The sequence below is a fragment of the Brachionichthys hirsutus genome, chromosome 23, assembly GCF_040956055.1.
Source record: "Brachionichthys hirsutus isolate HB-005 chromosome 23, CSIRO-AGI_Bhir_v1, whole genome shotgun sequence".
Taxonomy (NCBI): Eukaryota; Metazoa; Chordata; class Actinopteri; order Lophiiformes; family Brachionichthyidae; genus Brachionichthys; species Brachionichthys hirsutus.
In genome coordinates this window covers 4,812,900-4,830,771 of record NC_090919.1, presented here as the reverse complement: position 1 = coordinate 4,830,771, position 17,872 = coordinate 4,812,900, and the positions used below count along the sequence as shown (strand labels likewise).

Sequence of the window (17,872 nt, the reverse complement as noted above, 5' to 3'; positions counted from 1 at the left end):
TATACATTCAGTCAACAAAAGACACAGAAAAGGAGGATTTCCTTTTTCTTTTTACATGTGGTCAGGTTTTTGGGGTTATGTCGGGTTATTTGGGGGTTAATTCTCTGAAGAGATGCAGCCCCGGTTTAAGGTGCTTTGGATGTGATCCCCTGGATGCTTGTATTCCACTTAGTGAGAATGGAGTCATTACTGCAAACTGTATACTGGATATTTGGCTTTAAGTGCCAGTTAATCAACAGCTACAGCAAAAACATTAAAAACACATAATAGAAGCTCTTCCAGCAATGCCTGATTTCAAAGCTTATCTTTCAGAGACAAAATTGAAACACTGTGGTGTATATATCAGCCAATTATTATGAGGCACGTTTTAGCTGTGGATTATAGGGGACGGTTAATTCTGCTGAAGAGCCAGTTCACATTCACCCCCTGCTGCCTGGCGCTGCACCTCCTCCAGAGTGGTGGTTAGCGGTGGGTTAAGGCGGTTAGATCATTAGTGGAGTTAAAGGGATTTTTTATTACCTTTGTCGAGTAGCCACTCGTCAACTACCCGACCGAGTCGGTATGGGATTCTTTGTCTAGCAATAGCCAGGCGCTCATTATCAAAGCTCCCTTTAAGAAATTTGGAGAAGACAAATTGAGAGAGGTTACAAAAACAAAAACAAAAAAATCTGGAAGTTAAAAAGGTTAGAGGTTAAAAGGGCAACATGTCAAATGGTTAGCAAGTTATGCGCTTTAAATCATCTTTAGGTAGGACAGGAAGAACTTGAGGATGTGTTTTTGGCCTGGTTGGTTTGTTTAGGCAAAAGTTAGCAACATTCTAGTTACCTTGAGTTTAAGTTGATTTTTTATGAACTAACAAGTTAAACAGATTTATGAATGTTTTAGATATAGTAGTGCTAACTTATGATAGCTGTTGGCAAAGTAAGTACATATAAAAAAACAACAACACACACACACGCATGTAAAGCTAGAATAACACATTGTGGAAGAATACAGCAGAAACATCTGAGCAAGAAACCCTTTCAGAGGAAAACACATTTCATGGTTGTTTCAAGGAAGACATGTTTTAGTTTATATTTGACCTAACGAGACCCCCCCCCCCCCCCGCCCAACACACGCACATTCCTATATAATAATATCACAGATCCTTTACTTCTACTAATGAGAAAAGGATTTATTGAAGATGTCAGCACTCTCTCATTCCCTCGGAAATGTACTAACGGCACATGGGCAATTAACGTCACTGCGTCGACGGCGTTTCCTCGCCGCTGTTCAAACTCCGTCCCTTACTTCACTTCAATCAACCTCATGAAAATGAAAAATGTGTGACGGATCCAGTCTAAAGGTGTTCTCCCACCGACGGCGTTCGTTTTGTTCATATTTAGGGAAACAGACCATTTTAAAATGACCGGAAAAAGTCTGCTAAAAGGAATCTCATGCCCGGATATGTGTTTGAAATTAAATGTTGAGGAATCACTGTAAAAAGATGATGAACTGGTCCACAGAGTCGAGCTAAAAAGAGGGTCTGGAACCAGCGCGCAATCAGTAAACAGCAGAACCTCTGAAGTATATCCAGCCGACTCAAAACTATACTTTGATTTTTCTCTCCTTGCTGCTCTGCGGCTCTGCAGCGATCGAAAATAGACCTCCTCCCTACTTTGCAGTACCTGCCTCCACTCCCCAGGGGTCTCCCTACCCACGCCTTCCTGTGCAATAATGACTTACACAGGCCGTGGTGCACGCCGTACGAGGCCGTTAGCGCATGGTAAAGAGGGCCAGTGTGGGAAAGAGATAATGAGAATTGAATGAAGAGAGACAGAGGAGGAGGAGGAGAGGAATGAAGGATAGCTGGCAGAAGCACGGAGAAGAGAACAAGCTGCACACGCATATAAGAGGAGGCAGTGCCGCCGTAATGCATGCGTGTACAGTGTCATTCCTACGCTGCAGCTGTTGCCATCTGTGTTCATCCGCATCACAGAGGCTAAAATTAGGGAATAAAGCAGGAGCTCGTGCATGTGTTGAGCTCTCGATGATATTTAATTGCCCATAATGGCGCTTTTTTATTACAGGCAATATTTCCTTCATTAACCCTACATGGGGGTCAGAAATATCTGAAAGAGTAATTTTGTTTTCCATTTTACGCAACGTTTTAGCAACTAGTAAATCTTTCGAAGGAAAGCAAACTGTTCTAAATTAAGAGAGACCAGCATTGCAGTGTTCGCCGGACCAATTACGTGCACGCATTTGAACTTCTATATTCAGCCTTCTGGAAAAGCAGTGCAGCAATTACGGCGCATCCTTCACACCCCAACCTATAATAGGGATGACATGGAGATTCTGCAGCAATCACTGGATTACAGAAGAAGAAGAGCTCCTGGTGGCACACAGAGAAGTGTTGGGGGGGGGTCTGATGAGAAGAGGCGATCAAAATAAATAAAAGATGGTGAAAACAAGACAGCGGGAGGTCGAAGTCCGCGGTGAGAGGAATCAATCCAGTCTATGTTCTCCTCCTCCCGCTGCGTCCGCTGCTTCATCCAGAAATCCTGGCTACATCTCTGAATCACGCAGAGGAAGCTTCTTCCTTTAACTTCATCTGACGAAGGATCCATTTTATCATCCAAATATGAGTCAGTCCAAGATGTCCCATCCTTCTCGCTCCACAATTTCCTCCTTTTCTTCGTACATTCTCCTCACCCATCTTCCTTCCCCTTCTCCCACCTGCCTCCCAAAAAGCCCCCTTTTTTTTTGCATGATTTACCTGAACTCCATCTTATCCCTCTATATCTTTCTTTATTGCCTGGCAACACAATTAATATATTTATAGGAGATTAACTTAATTGGTACACACGCAACATCCGAGTAAGTGTGCCGTAGGGAAATAAATAAATGCACAGTAAAGTGTGTGTCCAGTATGTAAATGTATGTATTCTTTCCCATTGCGAGCGACAACATCTTCATCACCAATCAAGAAGGCGGAGGAATCAACAAATGACGCTCTAAACAAAAACAGGCATGGGGAAGAAAACCGGAGTAGAAATGAAAAACATGAACTTTCAACAAACTGAAACGTTGGTCGAGCCACCCGAACATAATTATTCCGTTGGAAGGGTTTTTCTTTTCCTCCACAAAGCATCTAAATTCCCTCTTTGTCATTCTGTTTTTATTCACATCTGTCTGAGATCCGTGGATAATTAAATCCTTTGGAGTGAAGCGGGGAAACGTTTCTCTCTGTGGCTTTGCCTTGACCAGCTGAAGCTTACTCTGCATGAGAATGGAAGGGCCGATCAACCAGCTGGGCCCTCGTCTCCTCCCTGACCTCCATCATCACACTCTCCGCTCACACGACTACTCCGTTCTCTGATATGCGAAACAATGCTATAAGACCTGGAGCTAAAAGAAATGGGATGTTTAGGAGAGAAAGCAACAAACTAATAAATCAAGTATTGGCTCTGGGCTGTATATTACTAGCAGTACTGTTAGAGTCGTTTACATATTTTCATCTAAAGCTCCGTAACTTACGGAAAAGAACAGCCCCATCTGGTGGGCAGCGATGTTGTGTACTCTGACGGTATGATGTCACTAGGGTCAATGGGAGGAGCCTTGAACTTTGAATAAAAGTGACCCGCAAAGCGGAAACAGTGGGAGAAGGAAGCGTGCACCGGACCATTCGGGGCGGGCTGCGTGAGAGGAAAAGTAACCTTGGAGTCCGCCTGTTTCATTCCGGTGCGTTTGATACTTAAGAACACGATGTTAGAGACTTTATCCCTAACAAGTACACAACATTGACACGATAACATTAGCGGCTTTAGCTTCGTCAAGAGAAAATAGATGATGCTGTCATAGTGACGTCATCAAGGCAAACTCTTATCTTGACGTTAAGAAACCTGGAAACTCCAAGCCAGAGCATTTCAAAGTTTCTGTTGATGATCAATCAAAGCTGCTTGTTCACACTGAACACTGTTAAATGTGTGGCCATAAGGACCAAAAAAAAAAGCTTGTGTCATTTAATTATAGGCACAAACGCATAAAAGTCATGCAGGAGATGCTTTGCTTTGTCCACCCACGCCAGCCAGTGATCCCTGCGGATACTAGCGTCCACTCTGAAAGCCAGAAACCATGGCTGTCCTCCATTGGAGCATCACGCTTGGCGTCCGGGGAACGGGCTGTATTACCAGCCATGACGGGACCTGTCCTGTGAAGGCTGCTGTGCCTCGGTCGGTTCAAGGACACTTTGACTGACTGACACCTCAGGGAGATGCAGAAAAAGGTCAGTTGCGGGACCTGCGAGAGTGTCTGCTTCTATGTCTGTCTGGGACTGCTGGATTGGACTCCATCCAGACGGTCCAGACAATGTGTATCGGATGTTGTTCCATTTTGCTCTTTGTCTCTTTCAGTGCACGGATTCATCTGTGAGACTTCATGAAAACGTGTCGAGGCTCTCCAAGGGGCCAATCTTAGATCGTGCAGCTCGGCGGGCAGTCAGATGCCCTTGTGCAGGACGCCGAAGGTGGAAATCCATCCACGGGAATGAAGGTTACATCCCTTTAACAAAAACCTCTCTCTGTCAATGTAGCCTCATTCTGTTTTCCATTGGGTAACTTTAGACGGATTGTTTTCATATCCACTATATGCGTGGGTGGGGGCAGGGCAGACAACCCTCTGCTACTGAATGTAAATGGTCAGAATAAATAATCCAGCAAAATAAGACATGATTCTAGAAACATTCTAGAAAAACAAAGTGGCACGCAATTGTGAAGTACAAAGAAATGTATACCCGATTTAAAAATAAACACCGCGCCTTTCAGTTTTTTATTAAAACATTTATTTTATCGTACATAATTTTCTTTGTACTTCACAATTGTGCGCCACTTTCAGTTGGTCTGAAATCCCAACAAACATATTTGTGATTGTAACAAGATAAAATGTGGAAAAGTTCTAGGGGTATGAATTATTTTCCAAGCCGCTGTATGTGAAACGATCCGTCTTCTTCTGCCTCATCTCTTTCTTCTGCAGGGAAGAGCTTTCTTCATGTGAAGTGCACAGGAAAGGAAAACATTTGTCTACCGACCACACACCTTTGTTCAGACATCGCCCACAGCGCACAGAGACATTCTTTTAAACACATGACGCCCGGCTGCTTTCACTCTTCGTTCATCTTTCATCAATCCGATGGGCTCATTTTCATTTCTTCCCATCTCCTTTTGCGTTCGAGGAGATCTCAGCACCTTTCATCTAAGCCACGGTGGATTTGTGCGAGGGCGGCTGCCAGAGTGAGCCCCCCCCATCCCGCAATCCGCAGTCATGTGGAAATCAAAGTTGTCATTCTAATTACCTTAAGCAATCTTTTCCCTCTCTAGCTACAGCTACTCAACTCCCTATCTCTACTAATGATCACTTTCTGAATCAATGTGCTATTATTTCTCTCTTTGTCCATCAGCCTGTAGCCTTAAGCCAATAATATGAGCTACCTTCCAACTGTGCAAGAGGCCATCAGAGCGGGTCGCAGCGCACCAGACGCCCTGCAGGAAACCACGGAAAAAGGGGAAACTGCCATCATTTACAAGTGACTGAGCTGGATGCCCTCATTTAAGGCCTTGCTCATTTCTTTCATAATTGTAAAGTTAAACAAAAGAAAAATCTGACCTCTGAAAAATTAACTTTATGCACATGTTAAAAAGCCTGTTTTCACTAATAAGTATCACCTGTTCGGGTTAGCTAACAGGTTAGCATCAGTGGTGCAAATGAAACAGACGTTTCTTTCTTCAGGAGGAGTCGACTTTCATCTCTCAGCCTTGAATATCTGTTTAAAATAAAGACCCAAAACCATTCATCACCTCGCTAAAGAGCAAATGCATCATGTCCAATGATTTATCTGAACCAAACATTCTGACCAACTGCCAAAAGCTGAACAGTATAGAATAGATATACATTACTTGTATCTTATTTTATCCCAGACCTGGGAAATTATTGAAATGTAGCATTTTGACACTTTCCTCATTTTCTATATTTCAAATGGAACATTAACTTTACATCTTTTACCTTAAAGGTCATTTTGAGGCTGATGATGTCACAATAATCCATAAAACCTGCAGATTATTAAACTGCCATCGGTAAATTCAATGTTCTATGTTCCTGAATGATGTGAAACAAACATTGCACTCCTAAAACAGAAAAACAAGGTGAGTAGAGAGTAAAGTACCCCCCCTCATCATCATCTGCTCTATGGACCATCATGCTTCAGTACTTCCTGCTCGAAGGCCCAGTCCACTGAAGTTGAATCTAGCCCATGCTAACCTTAAGTCCATGCCTCTGGCCATTTGTCTAACATTTGTCTTATAGAATGAACCCCATTCCTCTTCCAATCCGGTTTCTCTCCACTACTTTTAGCATTTTAACTGGCACCGCTGAGTGCTCCCATATTGCTTTTGCCAGAAGGAAGAAGAAAGTGGCTCCTCCGCCCCAGCTTCCTCTCCTCGCTCCTTTTATCTCCTCTCACTAATACACGGCTGGTTTTTCCTTCTCTTTGAGTGCGCAGGCTGCAAAGACAAAGATGGTTATCCAGAGACCGTATGAGACGTTCAGACAATGATGAAAGGATGGAAGACGGAGAAAAGAACGCAACTCAGACCTTTGCGGACCCGTTTTCTTTGACCGTTTATCTGAGAAGTCTTAACAGCTCAGTTGGCAAAGCCGGAGCTGACCTCACCGGCACAAGCGCTACTCCTCTTCCATGAATCCACCTCTCCATACTTTTTCCCCTCTAATGGCCAGCCTTCATGTCGACCGGATCCCCGGATCCACAGCAGGCATCTCTTTGTGCTTTCCCTTCGCTCTTTCTATTTCCGACTTTGATTTACGAGCTGTCCTGTTGATCAATACTCAAAAGGAACGCTGTTGAGTTTGAGTACATTTTAAGTAGAAAAATCACTTTGATAGCAGGGACAGTTTACCACGCAATTTTCCGGGGGTTGCGGACAATAATTCATTGTGTGACCGTTTGCATGCGCCTGCCTATGAGGGCCGTGCGGGAAACGTGTCACGCCGTAGAGGCTGAATGTAATCATATCTGTCGTGATGCAAAACCTCATCCATCACCGGTCTGACAGCAACAATTCATCCTACGCACAGCATTGTTGCCTTTCCTGTCTTCGACCCCCCCCTTCCCATCCATCGCCACTTCCTCTTTCTAACTCCAAAATAAAGTTAAATGACTACATTACTTAATGTGGAAGAAGAAGAAAGGCAGGACTCCCATTGGTCATAATGACACAGTTATTATTACATTAATATCTCCAGATAATAAAGTAATAATTTACTGAAAAATAGTTTTTTTGGTGATTTGGCTATTTGCAAAGAGAGGTGGAGGAGGGGGGGTATGATACAGGTAGGTGTAGATGAAACCTCCATGCAAATTCATGTAACCATGACAGCAGTAGATAATGCTGCAGGAGGGCCCAACCCACTACATCTGAGCTCTCTGCACGATAGAAACAACACATCATCTTTTACAGGGATGAAGAGGAAAGAGACTGACAGAACAGTAGCACGGCAACAGATTTGTTTGATCTCGGCTTTTAAAGGTACAAATATTGATATTTTCAATTGCTGTTGTTGGGTGTTCATTGTTGAAGGATATTGAATAACACAACATTGAACAGCTAATTATTTACAGACACAGACACACCTCAGGACAAAATCAGTGGGAAGTGAGGATGTGCGTCTGTGTGTAATGAGAGTAAAGGGATCTCAGAACTCCTGAGGTTATGAGCCACTGCTGTGAGAGAAATGCACTTTTGTAATCTACTTCCTATAAATATTTCTACTCTGTATCCGATTTAAGGGGTATAAATTATAAAATGTATGACAGGTTTGGAAGTCTATTTGCAAACAGAATTTGGATCTCCCAGAAACACAAATGCATCATCATCTACAGCACCTTTTCCACTTTGCTGGAGTCTATCCCGGCTTGCTATGGGCGAGATACACCTCGGACGCGTCGCCAGCGCATCGGAGGTGGGGAGAAACCAGAGAAAACCCATGTGGACACAGGGAGAACAAAAACTCTGCACAGATAAGATTCAAACCCGCTACCTTCTTGCTGTGAGGCGACCTGGGTAGCGTGCAGATGAATCTGTATCTGCGTGTCCCCGCGAGGCGCTGGCGACGCGTCCAAGGTGTACCTTACCCTTTCGCCCATAGCAAGCCGGAATAGGCTCCAGGAATTTGGAGCATTTCGTCACTCAGAGAATAACGGTCACAACTTCTTTCACCTCCAGTCAGAATCCTTCCAGCTGTAACTCAGACGGAGCTTCTTAAACATGCTCGGCTGTTGCTGGGTCGAGGTGCGACCCGGGGAGGTGGGAGGGACAATGACTTTTGCTGCAGGACCCACGGGGGACACCTGACACACGAGATTAGCTGGCCCTGCTGCTCCCTCTGACACATTCGGTCTGCTCTCTGTCCATCAACTTCATACATGTACACAGACACACACACAAAAGAACACGCATACTGCATAAACGCACATTCCCTGAGGACGACACGCATCGCTTTGTGGTACATCAGATGTGTTGCTTTGCTGTTAAGAACGTCCCTGACCTGTGACGCCCGTGTTAGATGTTAACATCCTGTCTCTCCAAATCGTCACCTCGTAGCAGCCTTCTGTGCATAAGTAATGGTGACGGTTCTCACTCCTAATAATAGCGTGCAAAATAACCAGTCTGAAAAAGATCCAGAAATACCTCTGCATTGTTGTCTGGAGCCTCACTGTCCTCGGATTGGGCCTTTGCAAATATTACATTTCTTAGGTCTCAGTCTGCGCGAGGATGAAACCCACTTGTGATATGCATAAAGATGCATAAATGACCAGTATGCTTCTTTAGAGGCATTTCTTTTTTTCTTTTCACACATATTTGGACTAAAGTAGGTCTGAAAATGATATATTGTGATTACAGTTCATTTTGTCTCACTTAGAGGAAACACAAAATGTCTGAAACTCTGATCTGGGTCACATGAACCTTCACTAAGGAAGCTCCCTTGTGCTCTCACTCGTCACTGCAAAATGTAACCTCCCTCTCTCTTTACGCTCTTCCTGTCTCAGTGTTTTCCCTAAGCACTCCTCCACCCTTCTGTGCCCCAGTCTCATCTGAGGTTTTGCTTTCCTAATGTGCAACACCTCCCGTTTCCCCAGGATGTCGGCGCAACAGACGACGACAACGGGAACCTTCAAAGAGGGGACCCAAATATAGCTTGCGTTTCCAGCGCACGTAAATGAATCAAAGCTATTGCACACCCAACAGAGTAACAGCCCCCCCTCCCCATCCTTTCTTCTACTTCCTTTCCTGAGTCCTTATGAAACTTCAGAGAGGAGCTCCAACCCCTGGCAGACAAATACAAAATTCATCAAGTCGGCGAACAGCAGCAAAATAACACGCTTCAATTCTTAATTAGGAGAGAAAATGGGACGAAAGGTTTGCCACGCGACGGCAGCAGCAGCAAGGAGGGCGGATGAATAGAATACAATATGGGCTGTGTGTGAATGTTTCCCCGTGAAACAAAAGAGAGATTTGAATGATGACATTTGGCAGTGTTGACAGGCTCCTTTTTTTTTTTTGGTGAGCACTTAGCACTATTGTAAGTTGAAGTCTCTTCTTTCGAGTGAGCCGCAGGAGAAAGGGCTGTATTTCCATGACAATACCAGCTAAAAATAGTGACCTGTCACAGCGTGCTGCTACCTGCGCTGGCCGAGATGCACGCCCCTCAGTTCGGCCTCGCCGCGCTAACAGATGAGCTAACAGATGAGCTAACAGATGAGATGAGTCCTTCTGCTGTCAGAAACAATGATGATCCAACAGTGATGTTAGACAGTGGAGATGACATTTATTTACTTCAGAGGGGAAAATATTGGCAGATCTTTGAATGTACGTGAGTATTAGTTAGCACTAACCCGAGCCTGGCAGGCATCCCGGTTAAGTCTGGCCTTTACTAGATCAAACTCGTAAATACAAAATGTCTTCCTTTGAACAACCATGAAACCAGGGGAAACACAGCAGAGAGAAAAAAACTCATTGAGAGCTTCTGCATCGTCAAAAATAACCTCATCGTTCAAGGCCGAAACAGAATAGTGTGATTACGGTCAAGCAGCGAGCAGGGAATGAGCGCACTGCCAGCGGCGACTAATCGGGTGTGTAACGATGTTGCGTGCGTCTCTTTCTATCTTGGATCCGAAAGCGTGACTTATGAACACCTCCGCAGACTTCCCCAGCGGGAGGCGTCGTCCCTCTGTATCACGGCCCGTGCACCGGAGCGCCATCCTTACATTCTACAGGCATCCGTTCAGTCGTGGCTCTCTCAGTGCCAGAAGCCACAAGGGAAGGCTACCTGTGGAGAGCTGGAATCTCTTAGAGACAAGGCTGATTGCCTCGGGAAGGTCCTGACCTTTGGACCGCAGCGTGACGTGATCCCTCAGAATAATGAGCCTCCTCTTGGGTTTTAGCGATACACGGAAGGCCAATGCAGAAGCTCTTTCTTTCTCTCTCCACTGTGTTATCCATTTTGCATAAGAATACAATTTTGTGAACATTCAAATCAAACACTGATGACTTCCCCCCCCCCCCCCCCCATGTCCCCAGGCTGGGGCCCCGGTTCCTACCTGAGGGGAAACGTTCGATGACAGGCTGGTTGTCCACCTGTAGAGTGGCGTTTCCACCACTGCGTGTGAATCGCACCACATGGTACTTGCCATCGCTCACCATCACCGCGCTCTCCTCGATGATGATGTCGTCCGTTCCCACGTTGAAGATCACTCCGATCTTTCCCCGTTCCTGTAGACAGACAATGATAGCGACCGTGAGAGGAAGGCACACAGGAAAAGCAAAACGTCACAAGCACACTTTGAACGACGAATGACCCTTGGTAACCCTTAAATGAACTTTGGGTTGATGCAACTCATTTGACCCCTCACCATAACTTACATTAACCTAACCCGGCTTGTGTCATTGGATCACGGCCTCCATCGGATTTATTCTGAACTCCTCCTCTATTCTATTGCATCATGTGAAGTTGGCTGTTTTGGGGATAGTGTTTTTCTATATGTTTCAAATGCACATGTCTCGTACATTCGGTCCCATGTTTGGTCCGGTGAGCTTTCACACTGTATACAAGTCAAACCAGGGTTCACTTGCAAGCGAACCGAGAACCAGTTTGGATGAGCTTTCATGTCTGCCCACGACTATCCGAGGAAACGAAGTCTGGTCCGTTTGAAGTGGACCAAAGAGCCCTCCATTCTTTATGTTCCACCACCAATACTCTGAGATACTACGAGTAGCATCATGTGAGCTTGCCATCACATATTGGGAACCTGAGTAGAAAAGCATGTGTCTGCATCAAACACACTTATTTCTTTATTGTCCTTCAGTCATCAAACAGAACCTCAGTCAGTGTCTGTAAGTCTGATGATGCCAGAACCAGAAACATCAGAGCTCACGACATCAATCTGCTAAAGAACTGGAAACTTATTGAGTACTCAAGCACCTTTAGTATTCATCAACATGGTCATGCGCTTCCCTCTCCCTTCTAATAGTGTTGACAGTCGCCCACTGCTTCGAGTTCACCACCTAACTCTCGGCCATTATGGACAATATCCGGGCCTGGCAGTAAATCTTCAGTTGCAGTTTTATGTTGCACATCCAGGCAAGACTGTGTCCCAACTGTCCTTTTGACCACAACATTGGCAGAACTTCAGGTTAAGCCCATTTGCACAGGCGGGTCACGTTTGTAAGCCGCTATCTGCCCATTGCAGCAATGACTTCATTGATTCCATTATATCAATAGCTATGTGCATTTATTTTGCCACCTTCCACACGCTGCGATATTCAGCGGTGAACATGCGGCTTTTGCTGGCAGTTTTCCATTATTCACAGATGATTGACCATTTAGTAAATAGAAAAAACACACACACACTAATGTTAGCAGAACTTAAAATAGCAAGTTAATTGAGTAAATAAGTGCAAAGGTTGTGCAGTCAGTTAATGAGCGGCATAATCACAACCAAATTTATATGCATTCCAAGAGAATTCAGAATTCAACCGAGGCCAAAGCGTGATGGCAGCTGCAATTAGGATATTAATTGAGCTTACTCTGTGAAGGTGAAAGCGGAAGTGCTGGTGATCGTGAGTAATGGCATAGACTCCAGAACACCCAGAAGGGACTCATGTGGACGTGCAACAGGAATCAGAATCGTCAGCGATTCACAAACTAAGAATTTCTTTTCTCAGGGCCAACGTGCAACATGAAACAAGTAGAAACACACGCAGCTCAAAACTAAGTTACACCAGAGCTTGATGGAGTGCTCAAAAGATGATCTCTTCGTGCAAAGATGTTTCAAGGTCTCAAATAGCAAAGTGCTTCCCTGCTTCTCATGTGCTCAATCAATTGATTTGTGTAATAGACTGACCCTTACAGTGTTTCAACCCACTCTCCACATGCACCCTTATATCTCATATCGATTTCAAGAAGTAAAGACCAAAACTGTTAGAGATCGCTTAGTGAGGCGCACGCAAATGAAAAAGTAATCAGAGCTTTTGACTCGCGATTACTTTGAGATGCTGCAGCAGGAAACAGCAAATTGGACAGGGTGAGCAAAGAGGATTCGGGGACCACCTCTGTCTTGGCTATTGAACCATTTACATTGGGAAGCCGCTGGGAACCAGTGCTTTAAAAAAAACAACTATGATTATAGTGTAGCGGTAATGACATTTTAATGGCCACTTCCCTTAAGCGAACATATCTCTGGAAACAGAAGGAGGAAAAAAAAAAACTATTTGAATGACTGGAAGCAGTCAGGCCTGCGACAGTAAACTGAAGGGACTGTAGGTAGCTGACAATAAGCTCTGGCTGCTCCTTAAACGCAACTGCTTCTAAACTGCTGCTTAGCAGCCCTTAATCTCTGGAAGCTGTCGGCTAATGTCAGGAGTGAGAATGCAAAGTTTTTGGTCTTTTCTCCACAGGTTAGCTCATCTTATATTTCTCCCTTTGAGGGTCTGGTGCAAAGAGCTGTGCTTTATGATGGATGTCAAATGTAATCTTATTATAACATCAAGTGCCTCAGAAGGACATTAAGGACTTTGAGCTCCTGAGTGCAGTTAATCCATCATCAAATTTCAGTGACAAGGGTTTGGTTGGAAACACCTACAGAAAGGAGCAAGTTTCTACTTAAATCATAAACAGCTTTTTTATTTTATTTAATCTCGAATCTAATATTATTCGGTTTGCTCAAACTCCAACCCCCCCCCCCCCAGTTGTCAAACAACTGTTGCTATTGTATTTTTGCTGCCAGAGAAAAGTGTGTCATCCTCTCAGAGTCACTCTGTCCTTCTTCTGAAAGACAAAGAACATTGCATTTATAATTCTGTGCAGCACCCACAGATCAGAAAGAGTGGCGCTGGAGTACGGAGAGCATTTTCGAGTGAAATATTTCGACATGACCTTGCAATATGTGAGAGCGTGTCGCGGTAAATGCTGTTGGTGCGAGCGGAATGACAATGAAGCAGCACCGGATGGAGGTTGCAGTTGGCATGTGTGTGTGCAGCATTGGGGTTTATCAGACAGCCTCTGCAAACTCTTGCAGAAATGAAGGAGGAGAAAGGGGCAGGGAGAAACATCAAGTGATAAAAGGTCTTAGGAAACCTTGATGAGCCTCCAGGGTCTCAAGGTGCTGTGAGTTCACAGATCCTTTTCTTTTTTGCATCACACACACTGGTTGTCTTCTAAAAAGTGGAAGCTAGAGACAAAGAGCGGAATGTAAATGCAGCTCGACAGCTCAATCACAATTCGTCTTCTTCATCTCCCAACATGTTTCTCCCTTGATCTATTTGCATTTCCTCAATGTCTTTTTGCATTTCCCTCATAAATCAGCATGTCAGAGCATCAAACAGGAAAATGATGAAGAGCAAAAACAAAAGAGACGCAGCTGCCGGATGGACTGGAACAAGATTCTGACGGAGCGTTTAAGTCGCCGAAGGTCTTCTGCATTGCGCTGTCTTAACATGCCTCAGAAACTGGCCCAGAAATGTGGCTGACCAGTTTGAGAATTTGCTGACGGTGATGATTTGGTTTGACAGATTTCATATTAATAGACCCGTGGGCCGGGGTAAATGCAAACTATTCATTAGCTTCTTTCCCAATAATGATATATCACAGGCTGTATCTGCTGCACTACCAGTGTACGCATGCAGAGCTGTGGTAATTATAAGCTTAGGAATCTGCCAGTATAGCAGCATGGACCGAGCAACCACTGAAGAATAGATTTTTTTACTGGACGGCAAACAAAAAAGCATCACTCCCATCATGTTCTGTGAGCATACCCATCGCCATGGTTACATCAAAGCAGCTTAATATTTCATAAAATGTCACGGCTCATGTGATACTGCAGCTCTCTGCACATTTTATGTGCTGTTTGTAGCTACAGATTGATTTATCGGAAGCTTTTCTAAGTATATCCCGCAGGCTTATATCATATGGAATCGCCACATCTCCCTTTTCAAGGTAATTGTGGCTCTGTATTGCTAATCAGCTTGACAACATGCGTCTGCTTGAAGAGCAGTATCTTCCACTCTGAATCTGCAGCGTTATGTAAGGAGGAGTAGGCTGTTGCATAACATGTAGGCTCCTCGCTGGCTAAAATGCCCACTGTCCATGAACCTGACGTCCCTCCGAGTGCCTTTCAGAGGGCCAGATAGCCATTTTACAGCAGAACGGCTGATATCAAGGACAAGGATCATGCACACGGATCTACATGTCAGTGTGATTTAGGTGGTGCGGGAAAAAAAAGAGGAGGGTGAGGACAAGGCAGTCACTTTGCAGAAATGACATGCCATTTCTCTGGAAGATCAGGAAACTCATTTGTATGTAATTAGGGAGGTCTCTCGCAGTCACCTTGAGACTTGCTCCCGCCCCATCTCCTCATCTTAATAGCCCTTTATCGCCCAGTCCCACTCTCCTTGCCCTTTACTCTTTATTTGCTTTCTGTCAGCAACAGTGGTCAGAGCTATAATTTATTTCCTTCTTCAAAAATGGACAGACACCCGCCCTCATACGGAATCAGATCTCATTACAACCCTGATGGATCAGACCAGATGCGGCGCTGTTGTATGTGCATGTGTGGGTGCACTTGAATCCCATCTGAGTATGACTCACACCGGTGGTTTGCCCACTTGAGTGACAGCACGCAAAAATAACGCAGAGGGCCCTCCTCCGCCGTCAAGCACCAGAGGAACAACCAACGACAGACATGTAAACACATCCTGTCCATACTGAGTGGATTCATGCATGAGCTGCTCCACTGAGACTGTTGATGGATGAGGTCCTTCAGCAGAATGACCATCAGACCTACCCACTCTCACTGTAAACACACACACACACACACACCTGGATGCAAACATCAGTCTGTCCTTCAGGTAGGTCGCACTGTGCACAGACACACTGGTGGCTGGAATCTTAAGCACGAAGCAGGCTGTTGCTGCTTTGTGTCTGATGAACACACACACACACACACAGGCTGCATACTAATATATGCCCTCAAGCCCTTTCAGATTATGTTGATAACCATTCATCATTCAGTCAAATGCTGCAGCTAATAACGCTTCTGTCCAAAGTATGAACTCTCAAGGTGAGGTCACTTCTGCACGTTTGTGTCGGAAGGTTCATAAAAGGTGAACTGTACGTAGAAACATTTCAGCATACTGCTTGAGTCAATCCAGTGTTTGCAGAGTGCATGAACTTAAACTAATTATGTTTTCCGCTTCTTGCAGACAGTGAAGAGAACTGTTGACAGCATGTGCTATATTTATAGCGGCCTTATTAAACTGAAAGGGTCAAAATGGTAAGAAATGCTCTCCTATTTCTGCAGGATGGGAACACTTTGAAAAGGTTATTTGCTTGCATTTTCTTTTAAAAAAAGGTTCTGCAATTGCATGGAAACATTCATAGTTGGCGGTGTTTCAAAATCAACCCTTAATTAAGAGTCGGATGTTTATAGATTGGGTGAAAGATGGAGACAGCCATTGCTCTATAAGAGACAAGGAGGAGGCATGCAGAATTAGGTGGAACATTCTGTGTGTTCAATCTCTTTCAAAAAGTGATTACAGAATCCTTTTTCAACTTTAGCTGATTGATTAAATTTCCTCCACAAGGGTATTTTGACAAGATACAATTGATTGCCACCTGACCTATGGGTAACAACCCTCATTGGTTGTACAGAAACATCTGTGCACCTTTGCTTTAGGCTCACTTTGTTCAAGCTTTTCCAGTTGAGACCTCATAGAACAATTGCATTGCTAACTTGGTACTATACTAGAATCATTCACACCCAGTGCACTTCCTCAGCAGACAGATGTGCCACGAAAAGGTGAAATCACAACATTTCCAGGTGCAAACATAATTCATTTTAATTATATACACAGTTTCATTTTTATTTTTTTAAAGAAAATGTTCATTATTATTATTATTATTGCGGGAGTGTCTCCAAGTCGCCAATGAGATAGATGGAAGATGGAGAATTCCTCGAGGAAAAGTCAGAACAGAATTTATTTAAGCCCATATGCTGGCGTGTCTTTGTGAATTTTGGTCACTTGATAAAGTTGCCCATCCGTGCAGTTTCATCCTTCTTACCTCTTTGTGTTCAGTAATCCTTCCCCTCTCTACCGGCTCTGCATAATCCTACATCAATTCACTGAACATTAATATATGGCACTAATCCATTTATTTTCCACCAAATTAATTATACTGGCAAACTTTATATGGACAAAGTGGGGCAGTAGCTGATGACTAAAAGACATTTGATTGGTGCCATAAACCGTTTAAAAAAGGTATTTCACTTCAAAATGAGTTAGAATTACAGTCAGTTGTGCTTTTCACCCTCATAAAGTGAGGGTGAAATGACAATTCAGTCATTAAAATAATACCAGCCTCATTATCAATTTGTGACTTCCTACCCATGATTATCTCACATTGGGTTGAATCTTTTCTTTACTTTATTACGACATTTCCAAATCCCTCTGCCTCTTAACCGGTTCTCTCTCTCCCTCTCCAGAGGCTCATAGTCATTACTCCCTTGACAGGAGTTGCTAACATGGGTTTGGAAGAATACAATTGATCCACAGGGGAGGGAGTTGATACCCAGAGTGCTCTCTGGCTGATGATATACGATGCAACAACTTAAAATGAAATAGGGGTGTTGAACATTCCTGCCCGGCAGTTTAAATCTAGTCAGCAAACTGTGAAATGAGATAGTGGAGTCCTTGAATGTTGAGCTTAAGCTGTCTTTGTGAAGTTAACTTTGCACAGTCGTAATCCTCTATGACATTGTATGAGCTAATTCTGTGGCATGAACTTTTTGTCTCCTTTGCTGGAATGAGACCAAAAACAAATTGTCGTCACCTGGTTTTCATTTCTACGGACAATGACAACACCTCATATTTTGAAGTTACAGTTGGAATTGTGTCACTGAACTGTCCTGTACTTGAATAATTATAAATGGTAAAATAACACCAATATTGGGGGTAAATGAGACCCCCAATATTCGTATCTGTGCAGGCAGGGCATCTTATTTAAAATGCTTGAAAAGATGCCAGCAACCGAGGGATCTGCTAACTTCTTATGAATCCGATTGCTGTCCGATATCCTCCAGCAGGGTCCTACTAGTAGCTCCAAAACCTCAATATTACATTTTCTTGTTTATCATGTCCGTGAGAATAAGGTTATGCATTCACCCATGTCGGTTGGTTGGTTGGTTGGGTCAAGGTTAGCATTAGGATTCTGCAAAATCAAAACAGACCATTCAATTCAATTTGGTGCAGATCTGTTCAAAGGGGTG

General features: G+C 44.0%; 1 protein-coding gene across 1 annotated transcript in view; it reads right to left on the bottom strand.

Moving 5' to 3' along the window:
- Window positions 1–17,872, bottom strand: part of LOC137911757 (neurexin-2-beta-like) — a 141,434-nt gene that overhangs the window by 18,642 nt on the left and 104,920 nt on the right. Inside the window, exons 3-4 of the mRNA XM_068756137.1 lie at window positions 10,652–10,823; window positions 520–609 (exon numbers count right to left, since the gene is read on the bottom strand). Of these exons, the coding sequence (XP_068612238.1) occupies window positions 520–609; window positions 10,652–10,823 (262 nt within the window). The remainder of the gene's footprint in view (window positions 1–519; window positions 610–10,651; window positions 10,824–17,872) is intronic.